Below are 20,783 nucleotides of genomic sequence, written 5' to 3'. Positions count from 1 at the left end.
GGAAGCCTGATTTCAAGCACTGGGGTATGGAAGAGGCCTGTGGGCATAGTGAACTCCCCTCCTGGCAGCACCATGTTCACCAGCATAGGAACATGGCAGGGTGAGGGGCAGAGGAGCAGTGGCTTAGTGATGTTGACTCCAGGCAACTTTTTTTATGTCTTCAGCTCCCCTTTTAATTGGTGCTTTTATAATGTTGCTGGTTTTTTGTGTTTCTTGTTTGTTTTAATCTTGCTATAGGTTTGTGGGGTGGTCAGTCTGCATGAAACTCATGGGTGTCCCTTGCGAACTTGTGATCCAGTGTAGGGGAAGGTAAAATGAATATGAGGAAACCAGCAAGATTTGTTGAGGTGAGAGCCACCTCCATCCTATGATCAGGTTGCGCATATATTTAAATAAAACCACCCTAAAGACACAATACAGTCATATCTTGGTTCTCAAACTTAACCTGTTCCGGGAGTCCGTTTGACTCCCAAAACTGTTTGTAAACCAAGGTGTGGCTTCCAATTGGCTGCAGGAGTTTCCTGTACTCAATTGGAAGGTGCGTCGGACATTCGGCTTTCGAAAACCGGAACACTTACTTCCGGGTTTTCGGGAGCCAAAACGTCCCAGTAGCAAGGCGTTCGAGAACCAAGGTAAGATTGTAGTCTCCGCTAACCTGCATTCAAAGGAAACCAAATTTGGGGCAAGCGCAGGCAGAAATTGGAGTGTGCACAACAATATTGCTCTCTTTTTGTACAATGCTCAGAGAGCAATATTTATAAGTTCAATGGGCAAACATACTTTATTTTTTTTAAAGGAGGAATATGTTACTGGAATAACATGATTTACCTAGTACCTCTCTCCTCATGCCCTTTTTCGGCAGTTTCTAGGTGTGGGCTTTGTATTCTCTCTGTCACATCCACAACAGTAGTTTGCTAAGGGTGCTGACCTCACAGAGCTACAATTGCCAGCTCTCTTAACAAACTATATGATTCACCATGATGGTTAGGAGTGCTTTAAGGTGGACGTGACCCAAAAAAAGGTGGTGTAACCCACCAATTCCCTGGGGATTAGTCTCTAGCCAACAGACCAACATACACAGAGCATAGGAAGCTGCATTATGCCAAGTATGCCAGTGGCCCATCCAGCTCAGTATCATCCACAATGATTTGCAGCAGCTCTCCAGCATTTGAAACCAGGGATTTCCCCAGCCCTCCCTAGAGATGGGATAGAGCTTGGGAACTTTGGGATGCAAAGCATGTGTTCTACACCACTGAGCTACAGCCTCTCCTCAGATCTTTGCCTCTGCCCATGGTGGAGGCCACTATTATGGCTCTAAAGAGCATTATGTACTCCCAGATATAGTAAAAACAAGAGCATGGTCTGGGGCCCCAAGATGGAGCCACCTTGCTAATGTAAATCTGCCTGGGTAGGAGACCACCTATGAAGCCCATTATGGAACCTCCGTGATGTCTTCAGTTCCACGATGGAAGAAAGGTGGGATATAAACATCCTAAATAAAAATAATAAAGAATGAAACCCTATGCTACAAAGACATTGCTTTAAAATTCATAGTTTCTAGATACTGGAAATTGCTCTGCATTTTTCAATAGTAGATCCTGTGTAAAAATTATGGTACTATGGTTTACCTAAGCATTAATGGTGCAGCAGCAATAAAATTGCTAGTCCATTTGCAAAGCTAAGCAGGGTCCTACCTGGTTTCAAATTGGATGGGGGACTGTATTGCAGGGGGTTGAACTAGATGACCCTCATGGATCCTTCCAACTCTATGGCTATCTGAATATTTTGGATGCTATCTGAATAAATGTGGCTACATTATTTTTAACTGCATGGTGCACCCTTATGCATTGATTTATTTTTAAATGGTTCCATTGTCACTCACTTGCTGATAAAGTCATTGAATTCAGATGACCATATCTCTGGCTGCCGCAATGTAGGAGGCGGATTTCTGTGGAAGATGACATTAAATAGCTTTACATGTAGAATTACAATAAGCTCGAATAAATTTTTAACCAAATAGAGTGAGAGAAGTCAAGCTGAGTAATGGATTTCTGGAAGAGTCATTAAAAATACACAGATTTCCTCTAGCTTAAAAGGAGCATTGTTTAGAAAAGTATAATGCACCACTGATTGTCTTAATGTTATAAGTCTTTGGAAAAGGGGGGATTTAAAATCTCTATCAAATAAATCAAGAACTGCAGTAATTTTCTAGCATTCAAACAAAATGATACAACTAATGACCTATTCATCATTATTTATGTGTAATGGCAAGTCCCCTGCAGTCCTAAAAACAGTAGGCTTTACAATTCTTGGTTTGCTAACACTGTCATGAAATTCAGTTGGACTAAATATCCTCTTGGAGTTCACTCCAGCCAATGACAAGAAGCTGAAATGGTTGAACAAGTTAATATTGTAAAGGAAATGTTAAGCATCTTCTTTGTTATGTAGGGGCCAGAGTGTTGACACAGAAACTAAATAGCCGGAGACAATTCTGGAAGGTGAACAAAAGAGTCCATGTGTTTTCTATCATCCTCCTCTGGCTGGAGTGATGCTATCATAGTGTCTATGTGTTTGAGAGAGAACAACAGACTGGCAGTCATGGAACTGGGTCTGAAAGAGACACAGAGGCTGATCTGCTCTCTGTGGGAATCCAGTGTTATAGTACAGGGTGGGGTGGGGCGGGCACAGAGAAGCTTAATGGGGAAGTGGGATCTGTTGGAGAGTTGATGCTGTGAATAAAATCACAAAATGTCGTAAGACTCCAGTGACGTTCATTCCTAGGAAACCAACTCAGGGTACATACAGAGACTCTGTGAAACCTCTCATTAATGGGGGTACGCATAATTTTTTTTGTCAGGATTACTTCTAATTCCATTAGGATCATAATCCACCTATTGGTCTATTGCATGACCCATGAAGAATTCTTTAACATCTAAGAAGCAGGTACATGTCTGGCATCACCACATGGGCCTGCCTCTGCTGGGCCAGATGTACATGGACTTCAACTCCCATCATCCCTGACTAGTAGCCATGTTGGTCCTCTGGAGGCTACCACATTGGTTGCTGCTAGTTAAAATTGGTACCCAGCACTATATTTACGCATATATCTCCTTGCTGCCAAAATAAATATTTATTCATGCCTTCCCAAAATAGGTTAAGTCCTAGAGTTCAACATCTCTTGGCTAGAAAGTTCCAATTGTCCTGCTGTCATGCAGGACTCTCTGGGCTCGGTTTTCTTTCCCCGATTAAATTTGAGGGAAGAAGTAGACAACGCTACCATAAGAGGCTGCCATTGTGTGGATGAAATCACTGAATACGTTCTACAGAACTGTTATTCCTCCCTCCTGCCCCATTGTGGTCAAGTAGCCTGGCCAATGAAAGATATGTGCAATAAATCACTGAGACGGCACCTTGGTATTTTGAACAGAGCTCTCATAGGATGCAAATCAGCCAGTGGTGGATCTCCATCGCCTAACTCTATAGCGGTGATCCCAAGTGACCAGGCATCGCATCTGGCATCATAGGAACTATCCAGCTGCTGCTCACATGCAATCACCTGTTAAGATATAAAATTAAATAACTGGAGGTGCAGCCAGTCAGGAATCTCACAATCATCTTGCTTGCATCTGAAACACGTTCCTAAGCCTTTTCAGCGGAGCTATCAGAACAGGCCATAATTACAGGCTTTTCCCCCCTATGAAGTGGACGTATTCTGAAAAGGCAAGTATTTAAGCTGCTTTTTGGTCTTCCACACTACCTGCCAGAGAATGACAGTTGTGAGGCCGAGGCACCTCTTGTATGGCAATAATATTCGGAGGGTGGAGGGAAGTGCTCATCCATGTTTCCTCAGCTGTCGCTGTGGCAACAAAATGTCTGCCTCAGCAACTAGCTTAGCCTCTCCTTTAAAAAGGGAATTGAATATTACTTCCTTCTAGGATGGATTAGTAGAATCCAGGTCCAGGTGAAGTCCTTGATACTGGGTCCCAAAACAACTACCGCCTTGAACTACAGCTGTAGCAAATAACTGAGGAGGTCTTAGCAAGGCACTGACCTCATAAGCTCAGAAGTGGCAAAATGGCTTCTTCATCATGTTTGAAGGATGAGGCGCAACGGGCTTATTTCAGAAAAGTTACCTCTGCCTGGGCAGGTTTCTGGGTCCTTGTTCTACACTAGGCCTAAACAACTTCAGATTCTCTAAATGAAATACACCAAAGTTTCAAAGAAGTTCTGTATTTACCTGCCTGGTACTGCAGAGGGAGTTGTGGTGGTCAAACTCGTGGCAGACCATGGGACATGGCTGGGGGCGGATTGGTTTAGCTTTAAAAGAGGATTGTGCAGATTTATGGAAGATATCAACAGGCACACCAACTCTAGGGGGGTGTCAAAGGCACCTTGGCTCCCTCAATATTGTTTTATGGGGGCAAGCCCCCCCCCAATCTTGAGGCAATGCATGTGACATCACATGTACACAACACGCCATGCGTACGTGTGATGTCACATGTGCATGCGACGTGTGCTGGGGCCCCTCAATCTTGGGGGCAACCCGGTACCTCTGGCTGCCAATAGCTACTATCCCAGAGTCTGTTCTCCCTCCACTGCCAGAGGAAGTATACCTCTGAATGTCAGTTGCTGGGAATCACAACTGGGGAGAGTGGTGTTGAGTTCAGGTTCTCCTTGCAAATTTCCCATAGGCATCTGCTTAGCCCCTGTGAGAACAAGATGGAGGACTAGATAGGGCTTGGGCCTGCTCTTACAGTCTTTGTTGGTAGGTCATGTTGTGTAGACGTCCCAGATGGGCAGTCCTTTTGTTAACATTCCATTGTGATCCATAAAGGAGTCCAATTTCATGAAAAAGCATTATTATTATTTCAACCCCTCAGTGACCCAAGTACCAGTTGGATAGCAGAAACGTAACAAACCTCTGCATTCCCCCCCACCCGAGTCTCAGCCCCAACGAAGAACGAGCTAGAGAAATGAATAGAGTGTTGGTTTGTTGTCTCTTCTGACTATACATTTCATCACACATTGTCCTTCTCTAAAATCCCTTGGGATACTCCGTTAAACATTTGGTTTGGTGGCTGAATATTGGGAGAGTGAAAGAATACATCTGGTTTTCCAGGTCTTATTTAATTTTTCCTTGAGGAAATTTATACAGAGAGGATGTCAGGCATCGAGTGAGCTGAAGAGGCAAATGAACAAATTAATAAGGCTGCAGGCACACACCATACATTTAATGTTCATTACTTTCCCCCAAAGAAACATGGGAACTGTAGTTGGTTAAGGGTGCTTGGATCTGTAGCTCTGTGAGAGGTCAACCAAAACTTCTAGGATTCTTGGGGTGGGGAATTCATGTGTTTTAAATATGTGGTGTGTATCCAGTCTCAATACTTATTATGCATGAAACCTGACAGGATTATATAGATTTCTGCGATAAACCTATCAACACCAATTTTAAACATGAACGAAGTTAACTTCACTGTCAGGGATTTATTTTACTGGACCCAAATGAATAATGCCAAAACATGAACTTGGCTGCAGTCTGTTTTAATAGTCTTAACACAGATCAAATGCAAAGGGTTCCCCCAGCCCCCAAAAGATGGAATAGTGTCAGAACAGAGAGAGCTAGAAACTTGGAGTGGGTATAGCAAAGGAATTAGAAAGTGATAGATTAAAGAGAGAGAGAGAGAGAGAAGCACATACAAACACAACCCCATAGTAGGAGGTAATAAAATTTCATCTAACCTCAGGAGCCATCCAAAAAGGAGTTCCCACAGATGTATTCCGACGGAGCCGACTGCTTGTCAGCTGGGCTGATACACCTAAAGGGAACAAGCAGATTGATGCAGTGACACATCTATGCTTAATGAATTCTATGCAGAGAGTATCACATCTATCGTTCTCATAATTTTGTTCCAACATGGCGTTTCTCATTCAAAAGCTCTAGCAGCATTTTTTCAGCTCTCTGCCAACAAGCAAGCAAGAAAGCTGGTAAATATTGCATGCCCTGCTTTCGCCACCCTGAGTTTCATTCACTGCCAACGGCTTGAAAGGGGTTTGAGTTTAGTTCTAAATTAGGGTTTTTACAAGCAATCTGACCTCACATTTTTTTGGACCGATGATTACAGTATTTCTGTCTCCTATTCTTAGTGGGAGGAAACCGCAACGGGCATTTGAGCGAGTGAAACTCACTCTTTCATTTAAGGCATACTTTTTTAAAAAAAGAAAAAGAAAGACATTAGCAATACTCAGAAAAGAAGAAGAAGAAGAAGAAGAAGAAGAAGAAGAAGAAGAAAGAGAAGAAGAAGAAGAAGAAGAAAATGTTTAGGGGTACTCTCATTTTCCTACTCATATGAAATATTGCCCCTTAATGAGGCCAAACGTAGATTCACAAAATGTTTAGGGGTACGTGTTTGCGTCCCCCCAGAAAAAAGTACTGGCTTTACTTTTTTAAAGGTATAGTACCAGCACTAGGAGTGAAAGAAAAAGCAAACCTCAGCTACATTAATAGTTTGTTCATTCATTTCATTTCATCCTCAGGAAACGTCTGAATTGCATGCATCCTTCTGTTAAAAGCACAATTAGTCGTTTAAAAAAATGCATGAAAACTGCACTGAGCAAGGCTGCTCAATGACGCCTAATACATTTCTGCTAGGATGCAACGATAGGTTGAAACACATCTAAATGTGTACATCATTGAAAATCCGCTCACATGGAACACAAACTGTTGTTAAAACCTATACTCCAGCCAGCATCAATGGTTTTTGAAACTTTTGACTTTCGTGGATTTGTGCTACATTGATTTCTCAAGCAATACACAAATATACCTAGTTTAATTGGCTTAAAACCAAACAGGAGAGAGGCTAATGCGTAAACAAGAGAAATAAAAATAGTAGCCTGCAAGGCTAAAAATACCTCCTTTCTACAAAGGTTTGCTACAATTAACTTACTCATGGCCGTTAAACCTATTCTTGCTGCAGCCGCCTCCCAGAAAGGGTCACGAGGGACAGTAAAGGAACCAGCATGGCTACTGCCATGCCTACACACGCCTTTTCCCCTTCTTTTTTTACCATTCTTAAGCTTCAGAGAAAAGTTTTCTAACAATGTTGGAGCAGTGGCAAAGGAAGGCAGGCAAGAGTTATTCCAACCCCTCTGCTAGGAGACCAGCTGCTGCTTTGCTATCTTCTCAAATGTCACCTAACATCAGGCTGCAAAGCAGAGGGAGAGAAGATGTTCCCCAGTCATAGAACCACAGAGTTGGAAGGGATCCTGAGGATCATCTACGTTAAACCCCTTGAAATGCAGGAATATGCAGCTGTGCCATACAGGGATTGGACCTGCAACCTTGGCATTAGTGAGCACCACACTGTAACCAACTGAGCTATCCAGGCATCACTGTGCAGCCATCATCCCACCAGCTACCTGAACTGATCCCCTCCCAGCTGTTTGTTATAAGAACTGTCATTTTAAGAAACTGGGGCCACAACTTCTCCCCTCCCCCCATACTTTCTTGGTCGTTTCCTTTAGATTGTACATGCCTGAGGACAGGGATTATCATAGTGCTGAACTTCAAAAGCTGCTCTGGGAGCCTTTTCAGCTAAAGCATGGGATTCCCCTCACCCTTTAAATGTACAGTATTCAGATAAATACATAATGAAAGATGCACAGTGTCATGGAACAGGGAGTGCCACATATAGGGTGTCACTACTAAAAGTCCCTCTCACACAATCTTGGGAAGTTGGAAACTGTGCTCCATCTGAACTAATACCAGGCTGCAAACACACCATACATTTAAAAAGAATCCTGGGAACTGTAGTTTGTTGAGGTGCTGGAATTGAAGCTATGTGAGGATCCTTTGGGGGAAATAATGCGCTGCAAAAGTATGGTGTGTCCACAGCTACAGTCATTCACAGTTTGCAAGGGTATTCAGTGACCACTTCCATGCCCATACAATGGCACTCCTAGTGCAAAGGACACAAGGAAGGCAGATCTGGAGTTTCTTCCCTCTCCCCATTGAACCTTCAACTACCAACTGGCCCTGCCAGGGCAATCTTGATAATATTTTTTATATTGCAACCATTTGTTGCGATTCTTAAAATGTATTTCGGTGTAGCTTATAAGCCGCTTTGCCAGAATTCTGCCTCGAAAGGTGGGATGTAAATGATTAGCGATAATAAAACATAATTGGGAAAGGGAGGAGACGCCATCTTTTCCTCGCCGCTATAGATCGTGCTCCTGAATTAATTTCATTCACTTAGGCTTGGGCAAGGCAAAGACATGGACAATCATGCCAAAGAAGAAACTGAGTTTTTTTTATATGCTTCTGTTGTCAAATTGATTACCTAAAGTGCCTTGCAGAGAAAAGGCAAACATAAATCTAACATTAATTTGCAGAGATGCTCAGCTTGAAATATGGCCCATTCAATTATCTGAAGTGCCCCCAAAATATTGAAAGCGCACGAGGATCTTAAATATATATATATATTGTGCGCAACACGATGCATGTTTTAAATCTTAATCATGAAATGTGGCTTTCTGTAAGAATGACTTTTAAGTTTATTAGCATTATTCTTAACCTTTTGCTCTTGGCAGCAAGCTGGCATTTCAGTTTGTGTCATCTGCTGAGCAAGATTTCCTTAAGCGCTTGCCTCTTGCAAAAGGATCGTGATGTTATTATGCCACACTTGTCTGTGCTCTCTTCAGCCCTCTTCAGCCAGTCAAGAATAAAGCCAGGCTTGCAAGTTGCAGCTTTTCTGAAGGGAAGGCGGGAATAGAGGTCGGAATTATTTTTGAAGAAATCTAAAATACAGCAGAGAAGCATATGGATCAAAACCACAGTGCAAATCTTCTGCAGATGAAAAGTTTCCCAGAGCTAGACAGTTATGCCAGACTGAGCAACAAGAAACTTAATCCAGATAAGACCAAGGAGGTGCTGTGGGTTGTGAGCATGACTGAGAACAGAGCCATCACTCCTGCAGCTGTAATGTTGTTTGGGAAAATGGGTAACACTGATGCCTGGTATTACCATGCAGTATTGCAGCATCCTTGGACGCTCCTGAAGATACAGGGCAGCTTTCATTACAATGAGATTTTCTAGAATCATAGGATTGTAGAGTTGGAAGGGAACCCAAGGGTCATCCAGTCCAACCCTCTGCAATGCAGGAATCTCAACAACGTGGTCACCCCATCCAATTTGAAACCATAACTGGAGCCTGCTTAGCTTTGCAAAGGTGCTAGCAGTTTTAATTGCATGTGCAACAAGGCCTTCTTTGTGATGGAGGGAAGTTAACCTTGTTTTCCCCTTATTGTCAGACCTATATGACAGACCGAGGTGTCTCCCTTCAGGTGGGTTATGTTAGGCATTGCTACCCATCTTTACTATTTACTAAAAGCCCAGTCTTTTAAAAAGTCTAGTCTTTTTATTATTCCAAAACAACTTGTCCAGAATTGCTGGCATGCCACACGCAATGGACAAATTATCTGGTGTGGTGCAACAACTACACAATGATCCCTGATTGGAATCAGCGAGGCAGGCAGTTTTATTTACCGATACATGAGACCATGACTAAAAGTAATCACGAAGCCCTTCTATGACTCACCGCCTAAACATCAGCTAGGGGGCACAGAGAAACATCTTTTTTCCTTTGGAACATTTCAAGTGAAATTGCTTTAACTAATGGTTACGCTTTGCAGAATGATTCACACGAAGTTTACAGATAGTGAAAGCCAACAGCGTCCTGAGTACAAAAGGATGCTACATATTGCTTCAAGACAACAGAGGCTCTGTCAAGCCTTTGGAAAGCTTTCTGAATGTCACTATAGGCAAGAATAACATGACACTGGATGGAAGATTCACAGCAGAGATTACAGGAAATCAGAATTATAGAGCAGGGGGTGCCCTGGGGAGTCTCCCTAGCCTGTCCCTCTCCACAGACCATGCCTCTTGGTGGTCCTGTTCCACACCCTTGTGTGTTTTTGCTTGGCTGGAGTGTGTTCCTTAGACTCTGATAATGCCTCTGCTTGCCTGGAGCAGGGTGGAGATGTGTGATGTGTCCTCATTTGTGCATGGCTGCACTGTAGCCTACTGCACAAAGGAAGAGTCATATCCACTGCGTTTGCCCTCTTTTGCCACTGGGCCCACCAGTGACTGCCACACGGCTGCCAGAAGGTGCCCCATAATGGGAAACGTGACCCTTGACTCAAATAAAGGTTCCCTGGCCCCTGTCATGGAGATCACATTTGCATTGGAACCCCTCTCCGCCAATACATGATTGAAGCAGTTGTTTAAAGAAGTAGGCCTGATGGGGGTTTCATGGTAGGACTTGGCTGGCATACCTCACTCTGGTCATGCAGACAGCCCAGTCTATACTGGCTCTGCTAAACTCTCCTTTGCTGGGCAGTCAGACTCGTTTGGGGGGGATTAGGTTTGCAAGACATTAGAGGCATGGAATGTGCACATCTAATATTAAAGGAAGAAGAAATCGAAAGGATTTCCCAAAACCATAATGTGGTATAGAAGGTGTCAGGAATGAGCCAGCTCCAAGTGAACTTTTGCATCCAGCTGCTGAATACAGTCAGGAAACAGAAAAAGTTTGGAGTCGACGCCAGCTGGGCAGAGCACACGGCTGCCAGCGTCAACTCCTCCTGATCTTGGATGGCCGGTTGCCAAAGGAACAACTAAGAGTAGGCTGGAACACAGCCCAAAACTCTCAGGAAGCTCAAAAAGGCCGTGAACAGCCACAGAGACAGTTTTACAGAACAGGAAGAGGCTGTAGCTGACACAATAATTTTGAGGCGGTGGCAAACAGAGGGGCTGCTAGACAGGAAGCAAAACAGAGATGAAAGGGTTGGAAGTTCAATATCTTCTGTCGACACTGGAAGGAGTCTTCAGAAGGGTCATCTTGAGTGATAATGCTGGCGACTTGGCTAGAGCCATCCGGAGCTATCTGTTTTTTGCAATAAACCCTCCTTTTTAATTACCTACACTTACTGTGTTATCAAGCCAGGAACCTGGGCTCCTGACAGAAGGGCATCTCAATTTATTTAAGTTCCCCCCACTGCCACCTTACGCACATCCACACCCCTGTCAAAAAACCACAAATCCAATACAGCAATGTGGGAAAGACCTAGCAGCAAGACCACTTCTGAGATGACCAACACAGTAATCATACAAGTGACTCTGGCCCATTTGCTGGGCAGGGTGCACATTGGCATGCATCTGACATACACTGGCCTGCAGCATGCTGCAGATGCCAGAATTATACCCAGGTAAGCGTCTGACTTAAAAAACCAATCTGCAGGTCTGCACCAGCACAACATTTGAATATATCTGCATTATCTGCATGATAGTTTTCCATGGAGTTGTGCCAGCAATGCCCCAGATATACGCAGAGGACAGAGTGAGGCATTGGGGCAATAAAACAAATCTGGATAGGTGAAGCAAGTGACTTATGGCATATGAGAAGATGAACAAACCACATGCTCACTAATCATCTGGAGTTGAAAGAATAGTCACAGTAAGCCTTAGGAGGTGATGGTTCAAATAGGGAAGAAAGTGTAAAAGCAACTCCTTTCCTGAGCCATGCTTCCAGAGAGGACACCAGTCTACCTGAATGTTTTCCCATGCCTTTGAGCAGAGGAATCCCACCAGGAGGCAGGGGAGAGAGATTCCAAGCTGAAGGAACCACCCAATCCAAAGCTCTGCTGGACTCATGTTGGTGGAGAGGATATTTTCTCCATTATTTTCTTCTTCTGTCAGCCTATTGCTTTTGGAGGGAGGGCTGGATTTCACCTCCCATTGGTCCCAGAGCTGGGATACTTTCCATCTCACTCTGGGGATGTTAGGTAGAAATGGGAGGGCCTGGAATTTTAGGTGTATTTAAGGCATTGTCCTTTGACTAGCAACCATTGTCCTCTGTCCTTCCTTACATCTGGGCCCCCAAGAGGTGAGAGAGAGGAAAGAAGATGGGCATGTTCGGGTTGAGCCCCACCCTCCCATTGTCTCCAGCTTTATATGAATTTGTCAGTAACCCACAGGGCTGGCCTAGATATTTTGCTACCTGAGATGTTCCCTTGCCTGTTCTATGTAATGAAGTCAACTGGTCTGGTAACTGAATCTTATTTCAGCACTGGTGACAAGGACAGCGTCTTCCGCCATACCTGACAGCAGCAGACTAGCTTAGACATCTGCTGCCTGAGGCTGCTGCTTCATTCTGCCCATTAGTAGGACCAGGTAGGACCTGACTCTTATACACAGCTTTGCTGCCATAACATCTAGACTGGCTCCAAGTTCCACAAGCAGCTTAAACAAATTGTTTCAGTTCAGCATTCCCCTGGTACTTGCAACACGCCAATGTCAAACATTCTAAATAAAAAAGCCAATTATCTTCCCTCAGCTTCTCAGAGATGATTCATAGTGGAGTCTGAGCCTCTGGTTTAGTCATGCTGTTTGATGCTCCAAGCAAAGCTGTCCATTTCTGTTCTTTGGATTTGGTTCATTCTTAATTCATACCCTTAACTTTACCTCATTGGATTACTGTAATTCTTTCCTGTTTGGTTTACCTGGGTCTTATCTGGATCCTTTCATTTCAGTGACAACTCAACTGAATAACAGGCAAACCACGGTTTAGCCACCACCATGATGGTGTCTCAAGCTCATATTCTCCTCTTCCCAGGCATGTTCAAATTTCCTTCTGCATTACCTGGCTTGGATGGACAAGTGTTTTATTTAATTATTTATTTAGAGCATCTGCATTTAAACATGTATTAGTATTTTAACTTTTGTATATTTTAAAGCGAAGTTTTATTTTTTCCTTGATTTTACTGCTTCATGTTTTGTAAGAGTTTTTTTTTACTATAAAGTGGCATATAAATGTAACAAATGAATGAATGAATGAATGAAATACCCTGCTCTTCAGTCCAAAAAGACTCCCAGAATGACTTACATACAATCAACTACATACAACCAGGATTTTATTTTGTTGTTTTAAGAGGAAGATATGAATGGTCAAGTTAAGCTTGTTGTTAAAGAAAGAGCAGGCAATGTTTCTTCAAAAGCCACATGTGCTACTGGTTCAAACCTACTTTAGCTACAATCTGGCACTAAATGAGATACAGAGCAAGTATTGCTGGCACCTGATGTTATTAGCACGGCTTGTCTCATGAAACTCCTATAAGGTTTATTCAAACGAAGGATTCAACTTCTCATACAGAGGTGAGGAAGTTACACCTGCTGGAATTTCTTTTTCAACTCAACAAAGAGAAGGCTCAGGAGCCTTGCCTTCCAGTGGATTTAATCATCCTAGATATTACTGCAAGATATAGTACTGCAGTAAATTACATTCACTCACACAGAATGGCACATTGCATTTCACTGATCCTCCTGCCATCCACTGTAGCTCCTCACACGCTATCTACACCTGAGGTTTGGGGGACACTCTGCAACAATATGGAATATAACATTTGTAGAATCATTATCTTGAGCATCCCCAGTGTGGGTAATTGCTGATAACTTGTCAAGCCACAGACCTAACAGATTAAATATGAGCTGAAAAATATATCAACACACAGAAAGAATTTTAGGTTATTGTCCCATTCAAAGATCAGGTGCCTAAATATGCAGAGGTAACTTTTGATTTCAATAAAATGTGTTGCAATGAAAAATATTCACTATTCATTCCGAAAAGACCTCCAGCAGTTGTTACAATCTCTATAAAACAATTCTTGCATTTCAAATCGCCTAAAATTAGCATAAGCATTCAAATTCTTTTCTTTTTTTGTGGTTGTCAACTTCTTATTCCAAGTAGGGTCGCCACAGTTACCTATCTATTTATAGTTCACTATTTGAAATTAATTAGTTATTTGCATTCCCTACATACGTTAACTCTTTCCTGCAAATTGCAGACCTAAAGTACATGACATATGACACAACATGAAACTAAATGAAACAACCCAGTCAAATGCAGCTAATTAAAAAAAACCTCAAATCTAATTATTTGTGACTAGTGCTGTTTACATACCACAACATGCTATGCCTTAAATAACACCAAAGTAAACTACATCATAGTAAATTAATCAACAAGGTTTAAATGGATGAACACAACATGAGGTCAAATTATGCAAAGCTTGCCTCAGTTTGTGAGTGGGGAAGCGGGCATCACATCATGTAAACCCCATAACACATATGTGATATCATGGGTTATCCCACAGGGATGTGCCTAGGAATGCTTCAGGGTGGAGTGTGAGTGCATATCCTGACCAGGCCATGACAGAGAAGCATGAGAATGGCTGAAAGATTACAGCAGGCTCCAAAATATGGGACTTGCACAGTGCTTTTTCTTTTTTTAAAGAAAGCTTTTATGGTTACTCTCATTTTGACTCAAGAAAATCACCATTTTACAGTTCAAATCGGGGAAAATAAATACAGTAAATGGACAAAAGTACAAAGAACATGCATTACTTTGTGAGGATGAAAAACAGTAATTTTCCTACTCATATTGAAATACTGACCCTCAATGAGGCCAAACTTTCATCAGTAAAACACCACTCATCCACATTCCACACTGCTTCACACATTAAACGCTCACTTCTGTATGAGACTCGGGAAGCACCGGGCAAGGAAAGGAAGCCATCATTGGAGGTGGTAACAACGAAACTGACCAATCACTGTGCTACTCCTACTTCACACATTAAACGCTCGCTTCTGTCTGAGACTCAGGAAACACCGTGACAGGAAATGAGGCTGCCATCGGAGGTAGCAACGGAACTGATGATTCACTGTGCTAGAGAAGAAACTAAAAATAATATATATATTTTAGTTTCTTCTCACGTTGGAATCACAAAATGTTTAGGAGTATGCGTACCCCTCTGTCCCTCGCACATTACAGAAAATGTGTGCCCAAGACATTGTCTGTAATGGCTGCACTAATCCAACAGTATCTGGAATGTCTGCTGGGGGGTGGGGTGGGGGAAATAACATGACAGCCAAGAAAGAAAGGTGCAGGCCATTCACAAAGGCTAGCATCAGGACTGCTGTGCAAAAAAAAAAAAATTGGCTTAGCAGAACAGGAGAATATTATGTCCCACAATTCAGAAGTCCACAAGCCACAAAGGGAAGAAAAAGCCAGTTCCATTATCAAAGGTCCATTAACCTGCCTATTATTGACAGCAGCTGTCATATGTGATGTCAAGCTGGCAGAGTACAAATCCACTCACTGCAACAACAGAAAAAGAACTAGCTAAAGTCCAGTGGAAAGACAGCTGAACTTTGACCTGGGAGATCCAAGATATAATCCCAAACTAGCCACAGATATGCCAGGAGGCTAGTTCTTAAAGGCACAACCAGCGAAAAGGAAGCACATTTTGAGTTTGACAGATTTAAACAGAATTAAGGCTGTTCTTAGATCTTGTCCACTGAAATGCAGTGAGATTTACGAACGTTTAACTTTGCTCGTATTTATTTAATTGATATATATTCCCTAATGATCTTATATCAGCTCAAACCACCAAACGATGAAAGAATTACGGTAATGTGAAACAAGTAAAACCACAACCAATCATGTCACAGTAGGTTTTTTTTCAAAAAAATAAATAAATCCTAGCATGGACAACAAGGTCAGAAAAATCACATTTTCTTCTTAAAACATCTGTATAGGTAAGAATATCTCTCTCCTTTTAACAGCTACTAAAGGTGTTGAGCTCTGTCAGGGCTCCTGAGGGAGATGTTTGCAAGTATAAGTCATGTAGAATTAACTTTGGATATTTTCTAAGGCAGGGATAGCCGCCGTGGTGCCCTTAAAATGTTATTGGAATATCCATCATACCCAACTCCCATTACTCCTGAATGGTGGTCAAGTTGGCTAGGGCTGACTGGGAGCCAGAGAACACCTGGAGGGCACCACATTGGCTATCCCTGTCCTAAGGTAAGTCCTTCTCATTCAACATTAATTCCCTAACTGTAAAATATCCATATTCATCCCAACTGGTAGGACTGGTGAGATAGTGTCTCTCCATGTTTTGCAATAGCCTATGCGTAAGTATTTATTGAAAATTTCCATAGGTTTGGCTAGAATACTGAAGTGAATGGAAAAGTAGCTCTAGATCCAGTTACTGACTAAGATTCTAAAGAACCAAACTCATTCCAAACACTACATGAAATACAAATCTTATTTTAATTTAAGATACCATATATACTTGAGTATAAGCCTAGTTTTTCAGCACATTTTTTGTGCTGAAAAAGCTGCCCTCGGCTTATACTTGAGTGAGGCGGGTGGTGGGGGCGGCAAGAAAGAAGCCCTTTCTCTCCGCTTGTGCTGCCACCCGCTCTCCCCAGTCAACCATTCCTTGAGAAGCATACAAGAACAGCGGTTCTTTACTCTCCCCAGGCAGCTTGTTCCATTCCTGAACTGCTCGCATAAATGCAAAGGAGGAAGAGGAAGGAGCAGCCCAAAGGGCTGCTTTTGGGCTGCTCGTTCCTCCTCCTCCTCCACAGCGGCAAAGGTGAACCGGCTTATACTCGAGTCAATAAGCTTTCCCAGGTTTGTGTGGGAAAATTAGGTGCCTCGGTTTATATTCGGGTCGGCTTATATTCGGGTATATACGATAAGCCTATATCCATGCCAAAAGCAAGATTTTAAGACTTCAAGCTTCTTACTCCTGGAAATTTATCTCAAAAATTTACAGCCTCCTATTCATGGTCAACATGGGTACTTCTGACCAATCAGCTTTAGTCTTTGTTCTTAATTCATTTTACAGTTGAATGAGGTGTTCCCTTTCTGTTGTGAATGGGACACTATCACACAGGGCTTGACCTAATTAGTACTGAGCGATATGGCCAACCTCATTAACATCAAGGCTGCATGAGTAGGCACAGTATCTTGAGAGGCAAGAGAAGATTTTTCCAAACCTTACAGCAATCAGGACTTCCCAGCACACCCATGATTAGTGCTTTTAATAATCATATTTAGCATTTCCGCAGCACTTTTGAATGTTCAGAGTGATCATATATTAGATAGAAACACACACACACACACACACACTTGTTATCCTTATAATAGCTACGAAAGATAAGTTAGTAATATTACTCCCATTTTACAGATCTTGAGCTGAGAGTGGCTTCCCTAAGGCCAAAACATACATTCATGTCAGAGGTGAGGTTTGAACTGAGGCCTTCCTGATTTGACATGTTGGCCACAATCCTGTGCCCAGTTTCCTGGAGGTAAGCCCCACTGAAGTCAATGGGGCTAACTTCTGAATAGACATGTATAGAATTGTGCCACTGGTCTCTTAGCCACAAGACTCCCAAACATTTAGCCTTTATGTCAGTGTATATTATACATCGCGATCCTACATTATTTATTTCAAATATTTATATCCAAGTTTAAAACGTTAAGCAAAATTCCAAAGGGGTGAGTAATAAAAATCAGCCTGCACACAGAAAGTAACTTTATAAACAGCCAAGATCAACTCTCAGAACAGGAGACAAGCCAGCCACTTCACCACATGGTGTTAATCTGCACGACAGGAATCTCCAAAACACAATTCAACTATAATGTCTGATGGGAGGGGGGTGGGTGGGAGCAATGGCTGGTGTCATGGATGGGTGGAAATGACTTAGCAATAACTTATAGAATCCCACTTTTTACGGGAGATACCAGCCACCCATGGCTAAAGCCAAGGTTGTGCATGTACACCAACTGGAAATATACTTTGCTCTTTCTTTTTTGAAATCCAGAATACTGTATCATGAACTACTTTTAGGCAGATCCCAAGGTGAAAATCAGTGCAGTATTTGGTCAGAGCAGGTGTAACTTTCTTCTACCTGAGGAGAAGGCAGGGCATAAGTATACTGAAGCCCAAGGCTTGTTCCATCTCACACTGGGTCATGTTTGTCCAGACCCTAAGTAGGCTGCTTTTGACAGACAAGTGCAACATGACATCTCAAGGGTATAAGGACATTGCAACTTACCAAAATCCACAAGTTTAACACCTCCTTCAGTGGTTAGAAGGATGTTATTTCCCTTGATATCACGGTGGATAGTTCTGTTTTCATGCAAATGCTGAAGCCCCTGAAAAGAGAGTTTATGGTTTTTAAATGAATTTATCTGCAATAAAGAAAATACGAAATTGTCAAAATATTTGTAAACTTAGTAAGTATTCCATTTAATGTATTTTTAATTCAGGAATATACCTATAGTACAAATCCACCATAATTCACATGGTGAACCATTACAGTTTAAATTATCTTTCATGGTAAATATCTGCATTGGGGGAATCCTTAATGAATAAAACTCATACATTTCCCAAGCCAATGAATCTTACAATCTCTTATTATCCTGAGATTTGCTGCGTCTGTAGTTAGGAAGATGTGGGTGAAGGAAATGCTATCCCAGCAATATGTAACAAAATTCAGTGTTTGTATGGACCCCTAAACCATGATTTAGTGCTACACATAAAAGCCTTGGACTCATGCACTCCCTTCCCCTTCTTTCATGCAGCCATGAGACAGACTTGGCAGCTCTTACTTGCAACCTTACAACTCTGAGCAGTTTCTAAACAAGTCAACTTCAAACCATGGTTTACGAAACAGGCTTGTTTAACTATGTAGAGTTTCTATTAAACCATGATCTTCATTTCATATATAACAGCAAGCAAGGCTTTGTGGAAACTGAAAGTAAATGCTGTTGAAGTCCTCCTTCAGAGGCTGCTCGGGAGAAGGAGAAGGAAGAGGTTAATCCCATAGAGACCAGAGGATTTCAGTACACTGAACTCTAGTGATAACTGGTGCCAGAGGTGGAGGAAGCCGCTTGGGTGCCTGGGGCGGGGTGCCAAGGGGCAGGGCACACCGTGGGGCCTCTGGAGTCTGCCTGCCTCCTCCCACTCAGCTGCCCTACAGCTGGGGGGGGGGAAGGCAGTGGGCATACTGTTTGGGCAGTGCAGAGTCTGTGCATGCCCAAGCCACCGCGTCTCTCTCAGAAGAGGCTCGGGTGCACTACAGGCACCAAAGTGAGTGCCACCCAGCATTTTGTCATCCCCTCAGTGGTGACATCCTGGGCGGTCCGCACCTACTGCATCTCCTTTCCTCCCCCCCTGGCTGGTGCCCACTGGGTGCTCAGTAGGGTGGAATAGAGAGGGGGACCAACAGTAGGTGGAAAGAGAGCCAGTGACAGGCAGGGACACTAAATGCTAGTTTTTTCTCTATTCCACCATCTGATAAGTAGTACAAGGGGCAACACTGAGACCAGGTAGAACCTGCTAGGCAGTGCTACCCACTGGACTGGTAGTAAGGACGAAGGAAAGCAGGTGAGGACTAGGTGAGGACTGGCTGAGGGCAGACTGAGGTCGGTGGGGCCATGTCCCATTTCCCTTCCAGTACTTAACTCTGTACCAAAATTAATTCTCTACCAAAAATAAGAACCAATATTTGAACTGTTAATGCATTTCCTTACTTACCATCAGGGCTTCGTGTAAAATGAAAGCGATAATAACTTCACTCATTCTTTCTCCTCGTTTCAGAAATCCTTTTACAAGGTCAGTCACAGATCCTCCATTACACAGCTATTTGGTAGAAAAGAAAAGAAAAGAAAAGAAAAAAGAAAAGAAAAACGTAATGATTACATTTTTTTGTTTTGTTTTTTATTAGGCTTGTTAACCCAGTTGCTATTCATTCATTTAAAAGTATATTTATAGCCTAACTTTCTCCCATGGATTAGGGATGGATCAAAAAGTAAACAATGTAGGACTAAAAGCTCTCCCTCAAAATAGGTCGCCTTAAGACCATAGGGAGCTTTCTTATTTATTCCCAGCTAAGATAATTGGTCTGTCTTACCTAAGCACTGTCTACTCTACACAATAGGCAGACTTCTGCTCTTGTGAGTACACTTCAGCCTCGTAGGAGCTACTTGGTGTTTTATTAGAACCTCAAAATCTACCAGCTGGAGCAAGGTGCAAGACACATTGCCATAATATTACTACCACGTTTATATCCCACCTTTCCTCCAATGAGCTCAAGGTTCTCCCTTCTCTCCATTTTATCACCACAACAACTCTGCAACATAGATTCAGCTGCAAGACAACAACTGGCTCAAGGAAACCAAGTGAATGGCACACATGAGTGGGGGTGTTGAACCCTGGTTTCCCAGGTCCTAGTCCAACACTCTAACCACTACACTACAATGGCTCTCTTCAGAACATTAAAGAACCTAGGGCTTAAGAGCAACTGCTGAGCACAGGGTTTTGCTTTTGGTTCTAGAGCTCAACAGAGGTTGCAGTCTGGATTGACACTGATCTGTAAAAACACTTTTTAAAAAACCACGTAATATAACTCTCAACGCAATTTTCCATTGATAACAGATCACTGCTCTACAGTGCCCTCTGGTGCCACATTTTTATAACGCACTTTTTATGTTTTAACTGACCACTGTAGAAGAGTCCACAGTCACTATACACCAGGCATGGCCAAACTTGGACCTCCAGATGTTTTGGGACTACAACTCCCATCATCCCTAGCTAACAGGACCAGTGGTTAGGGATGATGGCAATTGTAGTCCCAAAACACCTGGAGGGCAAATTTTGGCCATGCCTGTTCTACACAAGCACAAAAATTGTTCCTGGTTACAGCAAGATTTTGTTAGATCAGCAATCTTAGCCTGGAGGGGGAATAGTTCGTTATTGCTATTATTAATTGACCGGGATTCTAAAATTCTTGCTGATCTACTGCAAATTACAAAGAACTCCTTTAACAAATTCCTATAAATTTTTCTCCAGTGCTTTTTGGGTAGAAAATGAGG

At 42.6% G+C, this 20,783-nt stretch overlaps 1 protein-coding gene across 1 annotated transcript in view; it reads right to left on the bottom strand.

Annotated features, from left to right (window-relative positions):
• The window catches only part of MYO3A (myosin IIIA), a 103,838-nt gene that overhangs the window by 65,188 nt on the left and 17,867 nt on the right, over positions 1-20,783 (bottom strand). The window contains 5 exon segments of the mRNA XM_033165957.1: positions 1,883-1,948; positions 3,411-3,556; positions 5,743-5,819; positions 17,963-18,062; positions 19,447-19,551. Coding sequence (XP_033021848.1) covers positions 1,883-1,948; positions 3,411-3,556; positions 5,743-5,819; positions 17,963-18,062; positions 19,447-19,551 — 494 coding nt within the window.

Source organism: Lacerta agilis, chromosome 12 (genome assembly GCF_009819535.1).
Source record: "Lacerta agilis isolate rLacAgi1 chromosome 12, rLacAgi1.pri, whole genome shotgun sequence".
Classification (NCBI taxonomy): Eukaryota; Metazoa; Chordata; class Lepidosauria; order Squamata; family Lacertidae; genus Lacerta; species Lacerta agilis.
This window is presented reverse-complemented; position numbering and strand designations above follow the sequence as displayed.